General features: G+C 48.2%; 1 protein-coding gene across 2 annotated transcripts in view; it reads left to right on the forward strand.

The window, feature by feature from the left end:
* The window catches only part of RNF149 (ring finger protein 149), a 119,298-nt gene that overhangs the window by 55,827 nt on the left and 51,143 nt on the right, over window positions 1-12,328 (forward strand). For both annotated transcript variants that reach the window (XR_010221073.1, XM_063953445.1), the window contains exon 2: window positions 12,019-12,269. Coding sequence is in view for 1 of the 2 variants with exons in the window: in XM_063953445.1 (XP_063809515.1) it covers window positions 12,019-12,269 (251 nt within the window). In the remaining variant the exon portion in view is untranslated. The remainder of the gene's footprint in view (window positions 1-12,018; window positions 12,270-12,328) is intronic.

Here is a 12,328-nt window from a genome sequence, read left to right on the forward strand (position 1 = left end):
CAGTGAGTGGAGATTACGATTATAAACATATAAAAGCGCTATCTGGTTGTATATTCCAGTGTTTTTAAGCGCTGGGTGTGTGCTGGCATACTCTGTCTCTCCTAAGGGCCTGGTTGGGGTTTTGTCCCCTTATAGGTAAATCCCTGTGTGTGTGTGTGTGTGTGTGTGTGTGTGTGTGTGTGGGGTGTCGGTACGTGTGTGTCGACATGTCTGAGGCGGAAGGCTTCTCCAAGAAGGAGGTGGAGCAAATGAGTGGTGTGTCCCCGTCTGTTGTGCCGACTCCTGATTGGATGGACATGTGGCATACGTTGCATGCAAGTGTGGCATCTTTGCATAAGAGGCTTGATAAGGCTGGTTTAGGGGGGACATCAGGCGGTCAATCCTCAGATTGGACCGACTCACAGGGCCCGTCGGGGTCTCAAAAGCGTCCCTTAACACAAGACACTACTACCGACACGGATTCTGATTCCAGTGTCGACTGTGACGAAGTAAAATTGCACCCTAGGGTGACTAAAACTATTCAGGGTATGATTGTGGCAATAAGGGATGTCTTGCATATTGTGGATGAACCCTCGGTCCCCGACACAATGTTACACATGTTTAAGGAAAAGAAACAGATTATTAATTTCTCTAACGTCCTAAGTGGATGCTGGGGACTCCGTAAGGACCATGGGGATTAGCGGCTCCGCAGGAGACTGGGCACATCTAAAGAAAGCTTTAGGACTATCTGGTGTGCACTGGCTCCTCCCCCTATGACCCTCCTCCAAGCCTCAGTTAGATCTTTGTGCCCGAACGAGAAGGGTGCACACTAGGGGCTCTCCTGAGCTTCTTAGTGAAAGTTTTAGTTTAGGTTTTTTATTTTCAGTGAGACCTGCTGGCAACAGGCTCACTGCATCGAGGGACTAAGGGGAGAAGAAGCGAACTCACCTGCGTGCAGAGTGGATTGGGCTTCTTAGGCTACTGGACATTAGCTCCAGAGGGACGATCACAGGCCCAGCCATGGATGGGTCCCAGAGCCGCGCCGCCGGCCCCCTTACAGAGCCAGAAGGCAGAAGAGGTCCGGAAAATCGGCGGCAGAAGACGTCCTGTCTTCAAAAAGGTAGCGCACAGCACTGCAGCTGTGCGCCATTGCTCCTCAGCACACTTCACACTTCGGTCACTGAGGGTGCAGGGCGCTAGGGGGGGGCGCCCTGAGCAGCAATAAAAACACCTTGGCTGGCGAAAATACATCACATATAGCCCCCAGGGCTATATGGATGAATTTTAACCCCTGCCAGAATCCATAAAAAAGCAGGAGAAAAGTATGCGGAAAAAGGGGCGGAGCCTATCTCCTCAGCACACTGGCGCCATTTTCCCTCACAGCTCCGTTGGAGGGAAGCTCCCCTGGCTCTCCCCTGCAGTCACTACACTACAGAAAGGGTTAAAAAAAAAAGGGGGGGCACTAATTACGCGCAGTATTAAAGATACAGCAGCTATAAGGGGAAAAACACTTATATAAGGTTATCCCTGTATATATATAGCGCTCTGGTGTGTGCTGGCAAACTCTCCCTCTCCCTCTGTCTCCCCAAAGGGCTAGTGGGGTCCTGTCCTCTATCAGAGCATTCCCTGTGTGTGTGCTGTATGTCGGTACTTTTGTGTCGACATGTATGAGGAGAAAAATGATGTGGAGACGGAGCAGATTGCCTGTAATAGTGATGTCACCCCCTAGGGGGTCGACACCTGAGTGGATGAACTGTTGGAAGGAATTACGTGACAGTGTCGGCTCTGTATAAAAGACAGTGGTTGACATGAGACAGCCGGCTACTCAGCTTGTGCCTGTCCAGACGTCTCATAGGCCGTCAGGGGCTCTAAAGCGCCCGTTACCTCAGATGGCAGATATAGACGCCGACACGGATACTGACTCCAGTGTCGACGGTGAAGAGACAAATGTGACTTCCAGTAGGGCCACACGTTACATGATTGAGGCAATGAAAAATGTTTTACACATTTCTGATAATACGAGTACCACCAAAAAGGGGTATTATGTTCGGTGAGGAAAAACTACCTGTAGTTTTCCTGAATCTGAGAAATTAAATGAGGTGTGTGATGATGCGTGGTTTTCCCCCGATAACAACTGATAATTTCTAAAATGTTATTGGCATTATATCCTTTCCCGCCAGAGGTTAGGGTGCGTTGGGAAACACCCCCTAGGGTGGATAAAGCGCTCACACGCTTGTAAGGGCTCTACCCTCTCCTGAGATGGCCGCCCTTAAGGATCCTGCTGATAGAAAGCAGGAGGGTATCCTAAAATGTATTTACACACATACTGGTGTTATACTGCGACCAGCAATCGCCTCAGCCTGGATGTGCAGTGCTGGGTTGGCGTGGTCGGATTCCCTGACTGAAAATATTGATACCCTAGATAGGGACAGTATATTTTTGCCTATAGAGCATTTAAAAGATGCATTTCTATATATGCGTGATGCACAGCGGAATATTTGCCGACTGGCATCAAGTCTAAGTGCGTTGTCCATTTCTACCAGTAGAGGGTTATGGACACGTCAGTGGTCAGGTGATGCGTATTCCAAACGGCATTTGGAAGTATTGCCTTAGTAAGGGGAGGAGTTATTTGGGGTCGGTCTTTCAGACCTGGTGGCCACGGCAACAGCTGGGAAATCCACGTTTGTACCCCAGGTCGCCTCTCAACATGAGAAGACGCCGTATTATCAGGCGCAGTCTTTTCGTGGACAAGCGGGCAAAAGGTTCCTCATTTCTGCCCCGTGACAGAGGGAGAGGAAAAAGGCTGCAGAAATCAGCCAGTTCCCAGGAACAGAAACCCTCTCCCGCCTCTGCCAAGCCCTCAGTATGACGCTGGGGCTTTACAAGCAAAATCAGGCACGGTGGGGGGCCCGTCTCAATGAATTTCAGCGCGCAGTGGGCTCACTCGCAAGTAGACCCCTGGATCCTTCAGGTGATATCTCAGGGGTACAAATTAGAATTCGAGACGTCTCCCCCTCGCCGTTTCCTAAAGTCGGCTTTACCGATGTCTCCTTCTGACAGGGAGACAGTTTTGGAAGCCATTCACAAGCTGTATTCCCAGCAGGTGATAATCAAGGTACCCCTCCTGCAACAGGGAACGGGGTATTATTCCACACTGTTGTGGTACCGAAGCCGGACGGCTCGGTGAGACCGATTCTAAATCTAAAATCTTTGAACACTTACATACAGAGGTTCAAATTCAAGATTGAGTCACTCAGAGCAGTGATTGCGAACCTGGAAGAAGGGGACTACATGATGTCTCGGGACATCAAGGATGCTTACCTTCATGTCAAAATTTACCCTTCTCACCAAGGGTACCTCAGGTTTATGGTACAGAACTGTCACTATCAGTTCAGACGCTGCCGTATGGATGGTCCACGGCACCCCGGGTCTTTACCAAGGTAATGGCCGAAATGATGATATTCCTTCGAAGGAAGGGAATTTTAGTTATCCCTTACTTGGACGATTCCCTGATAAGGGTAAGATCCAGGGAACAGTTGGAGGTCGGAGTAGCACTATCTCAGGTAGTGTTGCGGCAGCACGATTGGATTCTCAATATTCCAAAATCGCAGCTGGTTCCGACGACTTGTCTTCTGTTCCTAGGGATGATCCTGGACACAGTCCAGAAAAAGGTGTTTCTCCCGGAGGAGAAAGCCAGGGAGTTATCCGAGCTAGTCAGGAACCTCCTAAAACCGAGCCAAGTCTCAGTGCATCAATGCACAAGGGTTCTGGGTAAAATGGTGGCTTCCTACGAAGCAATCCCATTCGGCAGATTCCACGCAAGAACTTTCCAGTGGGACCTGCTGGACAAATGGTCCGGGTCGCATCTTCAGATGCATCAGCGGATAACCCTGTCACCAAGGACAAGGGTGTCCCTCCTGTGGTGGTTGCAGAGTGCTCATCTTCTAGAGGGCCGCAGATTCGGCATTCAGGACTGGGTCCTGGTGACCACGGATGCCAGCCTGCGAGGCTGGGGAGCAGTCACACAGGGAAGAAATATCCAGGGCTTATGGTCAAGCCTGGAGACATCACTTCACATAAATATCCTGAAGCTAAGGGCCATTTACAATGCTCTAAGCTTAGCAAGACCTCTGCTTCAAGGTCAGCCGGTGTTGATCCAGTCGGACAACATCACGGCAGTCACCCACGTAAACAGACAGGGTGGCACAAGAAGCAGGAGGACAATGGCAGAAGCTGCAAGGATTCTTCGCTGGGCGGAAAATCATGTGATAGCACTGTCAGCAGTATTCATTCCGGGAGTGGACAACTGGGAAGCAGACTTCCTCAGCACGACCTCCACCCGGGAGAGTGGGGACTTCACCCAGAAGTCTTCCACATGATTATAAACCGTTGGGAAAAACTTGACAGGTATTGCGCCAGGTCAAGGGACCCTCAGGCAATAGCTGTAGACGCTCTGGTAACACCGTGGGTGTACCAGTCAGTGTATGTGTTCCCTCCTCTGCCTCTCATACCCAAGGTACTGAGATTGATAAGATGGAGAGGAGTAAGCACTATATTCGTGGCTCCGGATTGGCCAAGAAGGACTTGGTAACCGGAACTTCAAGAGATGCTCACGGAGGATCCGTGGCCTCTACCTCTAAGAAGGGACCTGCTCCAGCAAGGACCCTGTCTGTTCCAAGACTTACCGCGGCTGCGTTTGACGACATGGCGGTTGAACGCCGGATCCTGAAGAAAAAAAGGCATTCCGGATGAAGTCATCCCTATCCTGATCAAAGCCAGGAAGGATGTAACCGCAAAACATTATCACCGCATTTGGCGAAAATATGTTGCGTGGTGCGAGGCCAGTAAGGCCCGACGGAAGAAATTCAACTGGGTCGATTCCTACATTTCCTGCAAACAGGAGTGTCTATGGGCCTGAAATTGGGGTCCATTAAGGTTCAAATTTCGGCCCTGTCAATTTTCTTCCAAAAAGAACTAGCTTCAGTCCCTGAAGTTCAGACGTTTGTAAAAGGGGTACTGAATATACAGCCTCCTTTTGTGCCTCCAGTGGCACTTTGGGATCTCAATGTCGTTTTTGGGTTCCAAAAGTCACATTGGTTTGAACCACTTAAATCTGTGGAGTTAAAATATCTCACATGGAAAGTGGTCATGCTGTTGGCCCTGGCCTGGGTCAGGCGCGTGTCAGAATTGGCGGCTTTATCCTGTAAAAGCCCTTATCTGATTTTCCATTCGGACAGGGCGGAATTGAGGACTCGTCCTCAGTTTCTCCCTAAGGTGGTTTCAGCGTTTCACCTGAACCAACCTATTGTGGTGCCTGCGGCTACTAGGGACTTGGAGGACTCCAAGTTGCTAGACGTTGTCAGGGCCCTGAAAATATGTTTCCAGGACGGCTGGAGTCAGGAAATCTGACTCGCTGTTTATCCTGTATGCACCCAACAAGCTGGGTGCTCCTGCTTCTAAGCAGACTATTGCTCGTTGGATTTGTAGTACAATTCAGCTTGCACATTCTGTGGCAGGCCTGCCACAGCCAAAAATCTGTAAATGCCCACTCCACAAGGAAGGTGGGCTCATCTTGGGCGGCTGCCCGAGGGGTCTCGGCTTTACAACTTTGCCGAGCAGCTACTTGGTCAGGAGCAAATACGTTTGTAAAATTCTACAAAATTGATACCCTGGCTGAGGAGGACCTGGAGTTCTCTCATTTGGTGCTGCAGAGTCATCCGCACTCTCCCGCCCGTTTGGGAGCTTTGGTATAATCCCCATGGTCCTTACGGAGTCCCCAGCATCCACTTAGGAAGTTAGAATTATCGGTAAGTAAATTCCTATTTTCTCTATTTCTCGTAGTCCGTAGTGGATGCTGGGCGCCCATCCCAAGTGCGGATTGTCTGCAATACTGGTACATAGTTATTGTTACCAAAAAAAAAAAAAAATCGGGTTGTTGCTGTAGTGAGCCATCTTTTCTAGAGGCTCCTCTGTTATCATGCTGTTAACTGGGTTCAGATCACAAGTTGTACGGTGTGATTGGTGTGGCTGGTATGACTCTTACCCGGGATTAAAAATCCTTCCTTATTGTGTACGCTCGTCCGGGCACAGTATCCTAACTGAGGCTTGGAGGAGGGTCATAGGGGGAGGAGCCAGTGCACACCAGATAGTCCTAAAGCTTTCTTTAGATGTGCCCAGTCTCCTGCGGAGCCGCTAATCCCCATGCTCCTTACGGAGTCCCCAGCATCCACTACGGACTACGAGAAATAGAATTATCGGTAAGTAAATTCTTATTTTTCCCACATCTCATGAATTAAATGAGTTCTTTGGAAAAGCTTGGAAGACTCCGGTTAAGAGACCGCAGAACCCCAAAATAATTTTTATGGCATACCCTTTCCCTAAGCAGGACGGGAGATTTGGGAATTACCCCCCACTGTGGACGAGGCCCTGACGCGCTTATCCAAGAAAGTGGCGCTACCGTCTCCTGACACAGCGGCCCTTAAAGACCCAGCAGATCGCAGGCAAGAAACTACCTTAAAGGGTATTTATTCTCATACGGGTGCTGTGCTAAGACCGACGATTGCGTCGGCATGGGTGTGTAGCGCAATTGCAGCTTGGACAGATGAGCTGGCAGATCAATTTGATACTATGGATAAGGACACTATATTCCTAACTCTAGCCCATATAAAAGACGCAGTCTTATTTATGAGGGATTCTCAAAGGGACATTGGATTGCTAGCTTCTAGGGCCAATGCCATGGCTATTTCAGCGAGAAGATCCTTATGGACTCGCCAATGGACGGGTGATGCGGATTCCAAGAAACATATGGAAGTACTACCCTATAAGGGTGATGTATTGTTTGGGGATGGGCTGACGGACCTGGTTTCCACAGCTACAGCAGGTAAATCAAATTTTTTACCATATATTCCCCAACAGCAAAAGAAAGTAACACCCTATCAGATGCAGTCCTTTCGGTCGCACAAGTCTAAAAGAGGTCGGGGATCCTCTTTCCTCACCAGAGGTAAGGGCAGAGGCAAGAGAGCACCTGCTGCGGCAGGTGCCCAGGAACAAAAGTCCTCCCCGGCTGCTTCAAATCCCACAGCATGACGCTGGGGCTCCCCTGAGGGAGTCCGCACCGGTGGGGGCACGTCTTCGACTTTTCAGTCAGGCCTGGGTCAGTTCGGACCTGAATCCCTGGGTGCTGGAAATAGTTTCCCAGGGTTACAAACTGGAATTCGAGGAGGTGCCCCCGCGCCGATTTTTCAAATCGGCCCTACCAGCTTCCACATCGGAAAGGGATGTAGTGTTAGCTGCAATTCAAACGCTGTGTATACAGCAAGTGATAATCAAGGTTCCCCTGCACCAGCAGGGAAGAGGTTACTACTCAACCCTATTTGTGGTCCCGAAACCGGACGGTTCGGTCAGACCGATTTTGAATCTGAAATCCCTAAACCTGTACATAAAAAGATTCAAATTCAAAATGGAATCACTCAGAGCGATAATAGCCAACATAGAGGAGGGGGAGTTTATGGTGTCTCTGGACATAAAGAATGCGTACCTTCATGTCCCCATATATGCCCCGCATCAGGAATACCTAAGATTCGCTGTACAGGATTGTCATTACCAATTTCAGACGTTGACGTTTGGACTTTCCACGGCCCCGAGGATTTTCACTAAGATAATGGCGGAAATGATGGTGGTCCTGCGCAATCATGGTGTCACAATTATCCCATACTTGGACGATCTCCTGATAAAAGCAAGATCAAGAGAGAAATTACTGAGCAGTGTGGCGCTCTCTCTGAGAGTGCTCCAGCAACATGGTTGGATTCTAAATCTACCAAAGTCACAGTTTATTCCGACAACTCGACTGCCGTTCCTAGGTATGATACTGGATACGGAACAAATGAAGGTCTTCCTCCCAATAGAGAGAGCCCAAGACATCCAGAACATGGTCAGAGACCTGCTAAAAGCGAAAAGGGTGTCAGTTCACCAATGCACTCGAGTTCTGGGGAAAATGGTGGCGGCCTACGAGGCCATTCCCTTCGGCAGGTTCCATGCAAGGACTTTTCAATGGGACCTTCTGGACAAGTGGTCCGGGTCCCATCTGCACTTGCATCGGAAAATAACTCTGTCCCCAGGGGCCAGAGTGTCTCTCCTGTGGTGGTTGCAAAGTGCTCACCTCCTGGAGGGTCGCAGGTTCAGAATTCAGGATTGGATCCTGGTTACCACGGACGCGAGCCTCCGAGGATGGGGAGCGGTCACACAGGGAAAACATTTTTAGGGTCTGTGGTCAGACCAGGAGTCCTATCTACACATCAATGTGTTGGAACTCGGGGCCATTTACAACGGCCTGCGACAAGCGGAGAATTTTCTTCGAAACCTACCGGTTCTGATTCAATCAGACAATGTCACAGCAGTGGCTCATGTGAACCGCCAAGGCGGGACAAAAAGCAGAGTCGCGATGGCGGAAGCCACAAGGATCCTTCTCTGGGCGGAAAATCATGTAAGCGCTCTGTCAGCTGTCTTCATTCCGGGAGTGGACAACTGGGAAGCAGACTTCCTCAGCAGACACGATCTCCATCCAGGAGAGTGGTGACTTCATCAAGAAGTCTTTGCAGACGTAACACGTCTTTGGGGAACTCCTCAAATAGACATGATGGCATCACGTCTCAACAAAAAACTTCAGAGGTTCTGCGTCAGGTCTCGGGACCCTCAGGCAATAGCAGTGGACGCTCTGGTAACACCGTGGGTGTTCAAATCGGTCTATGTGTTTCCTCCTCTTCCTCTCATCACGAAAAGTGTTGAGGATCATAAGACGAAGAAGAGTACAGACGATACTCGTCCCAGACTCGCCTCAAAGGGCTTGGTACTCGGATCTACAAGAGATGCTCACAGGAGACCCCTGGCCTCTTCCTCTGAGGGAAGACCTGTTGCAGCAGGGGCCCTGTGTATTTCAAGACTTACCGCGGTTACGTTTGACGGCATGGCGGTTGAACGCCGAATCCTAGCAAAAAAGGGGATTCCGGAAGAGGTCATCCCTACGTTAATAAAGGCTAGGAAGGAGGTGACGATAAAACATTATCACCGTATCTGGCGAAAGTATGTGTCTTGGTGTGAGACCAAGAATGCACCTACGGAAGATTTTCATCTGGGTCGTCTTCTCCACTTCCTACAGACAGGAGTGGATATGGGCCTGAAATTAGGCTCTGTTAAGGTACAGATTTCGGCCCTCTCGATTTTCTTTCAGAAGGAATTGGCTTCTCTTCCAGAAGTCCAGACATTTGTAAAGGGAGTGCTGCACATCCAGCCCCCTTTTTTGTGCCTCCAGTGGCACCATGGGACCCTGAATGTGGTGTTGCAGTTCCTAAAATCACACTGGTTTGAACCGCTTAACAAGGTTGAGTTGAAATTTCTTACCTGGAAGGTGGTCATGTTGTTGGCCTTAGCATCAGCAAGGCGAGTGTCCGAGTTGGCTGCTTTGTCACACAAGAGCCCCTACTTGATTTTTCATGTGGATCGAGCTGAATTGAGGACCCATCCGCAATTTTTGCCTAAAGTGGTTTCTTCGTTCCATATGAATCAACCTATTGTGGTGCTTGTGGCTACAAGTGACCTGGAGGATTCTAGATTCCTGGATGTAGTCAGGGCCTTAAAAATTTATGTAGCCAGGACGGCTAGAATTAGGAAAACAGAGGCTCTGTTTATCCTGTATGCGGCCAATAAGATTGGCGCTCCTGCTTCGAAGCAGACTATTGCTCGCTGGATCTGTAATACGATTCAGCAGGCTCACTCTACGGCTGGATTGCCGGTACCAAATTCGGTTAAGGCCCATTCCACTAGGAAGGTGGGCTCTTCTTGGGCGGCTGCCCGAGGCGTCTCGGCTTTACAACTTTGCCGAGCGGTGACTTGGTCGGGGTCAAACACTTTTGCTAAATTCTACAAGTTTGATACCCTGGCTGATGAGGACCTAGCGTTTGCTCAGTCGGTGCTGCAGAGTCATACTCAATCTCCCGCCCGATTGGATGCTTTGGTATAAACCCCATGGTCCTTACGGAGTCCCCAGCATCCTCTAGGACGTAAGAGAAAATAAGATTTTAAACCTACCGGTAAATCTATTTCTCCTAGTCCGTAGAGGATGCTGGGTGCTCGTCCCAGTGCGGAAACTCTGCAAGACTTGTATATAGTTGTTGCTTACATAAGGGTTATGTTACAGTTGACATCGGTCTTGGACCGTTACTGTTGTTTTGTTCATACTGTTAACTGGTTATGTATGTTCCAGGTTACATGGTATGATTGGTGTGGACTGGTATGAATCTTGCCCTTGGATTGCTAAATCCTGCCTTGTATTGTCCATCTCCTCTGGGCACAGTTCTCTAACTGAGGTCTGGAGGAGGGGCATAGAGGGAGGAGCCAGTGTACACCCATAGTCAAAGTTCTTTTTAGGTGCCCTATCTCCTGCGGAGCCCGTCTATACCCCATGGTCCTTACGGAGTCCCCAGCATCCTCTACGGACTAGGAGAAATAGATTTACCGGTAGGTTTAAAATCTTATTTTTTCTTTCAGCAGTTAATTATGTTTATTTCTCTGCTAAGATTGTATATATACAGTTCTTACTGATAAACTTCTCATCTTGCAGTTTCTGAAAACTATATACAGAGCTCCTATTTCTTGTGTTACTCGTCTTCAGACATACCATTGTCTGCTAGATCAGTGAAACTTAATGTAGTCTGGCCTGAAATACAGAGATAACAAGTCTGTGTGGTTTATCTGCTAGCTTAATGCTAATATTAGTGTTCATTGGGTCATTGTTTTGGTTTTTTTTGCTCACTATAGAGATTTGCCTTTTTTATCTTCTAACTAATTTATGAATATGTGTTAAGAAATAAAATATATAACAAATCAGTGTCACAATGTGATTTACAAGATTGTTATCCTATTGCTGTGCGACAGACAATGACCTAAATGCAGCCCCCTTTATTCTGTTACACAGCAAGGTGTACACATATGGGTATATTCTGCAACAGTGGGGGCATCTGAACTTTTCTAAAAAATAGCTTTGGACTGATCACTAGGTACAATTGTCAAGCACTATGGTCTACATTTGTGAAGATGAACAAAAAGCTACATTCTAATGTATTCTGTAACAGGTGCTTTGTATTATGGGGGTCATTCCGACCCGTTCGCACACTGCAATTCCTCACAGCCGTGCAAATGGGTTTTAACTGCGCATGCACTCGGGTGACAATGTGCAGGCGTGTTGGTCGCCATGGAGCGATGGACCTTACGATGAAGCCGTTCACAGCGGTGAACGCAAGAAGATTGACAGGCAGAAGGCGAACCTGGGTGGTAACTCACCGTTTTTGAGGAGTTTCTGGAAAAACGCAGGTGTGCCCAGCCGTTAAAGAGGAGGGTTCCTGACGTCCGCTCCAAGCCGGATCATCGCAGCGGCTGAGTAAGTCCTGAGCTATGCAGAGACTGCACAAACTTTTTGTTTGTGCAGCTCTCTACACAAGCGATTGCAGCCCTGCACAGCCCTAACCCCCTCCCCTGTAGGCGCCGATTACCTGGTCGCAGCAGTGCAAGAAATAGCCTGCGTGCGACCAAGTCGGAATGACCCCCTATGGCATTCAGTAGATCATGTTTTTACGCATAAGCGTAAGAAGAGGTGGAAGTAATAGAATATGGTAATACCAAGTTATAGAATACGGGGTCAAAAATAAATTTCCATTTCTCATTTTCTAGAATATCTCTAAATCACACGTCAACTACTGCACATTTTATTTGTGCTGAAGAGTGCATGTTACTTTATACATATATGATGTTTGTTTTTTTAGTGATCTACAGTGAATTTAGGGTGATTAGGGAAAATTGTTACTGTTGCCAAAATTAGACAAATTTTATAAAAAAATAAAAATGAGAATTCATACTTTTTAAAAGGCACAGTATTCCATCACGGGATGATGCATAATAGGTGGATGAAAACCATATTTGTGTAAGTTGTTGTGTTGCTCCATAATAGTATAGCTATGTAATCAAGCCAATCATGCTTGTTATTCACAGGGACTGGTAATACAGTGGTAATAATGGTGGGTTATCCAAAAGGAATGGATATCATGGAGCTTCTAAGAAGAAACATTCCCGTAAAAATGGTCATCACTGTGGGCACCCGCCTTGTACAGGAAGTCATCAGCGGGCAGTCGGTGGTGTTTGTCGCCATTGCCTTCATCACCATGATGATAATCTCCCTGGCCTGGCTAATATTCTACTATGTCCAGCGCTTCCTATATACAGGAGCCAAGTATGGAAATCAGGTGAATATGGCTATTAGTTTGCTGATATTATAGTTTCTAGCTCAGACTATGTGTGTGTT

The sequence above is a fragment of the Pseudophryne corroboree genome, chromosome 2 (assembly GCF_028390025.1).
Source record: "Pseudophryne corroboree isolate aPseCor3 chromosome 2, aPseCor3.hap2, whole genome shotgun sequence".
Lineage (NCBI taxonomy): Eukaryota > Metazoa > Chordata > Amphibia > Anura > Myobatrachidae > Pseudophryne > Pseudophryne corroboree.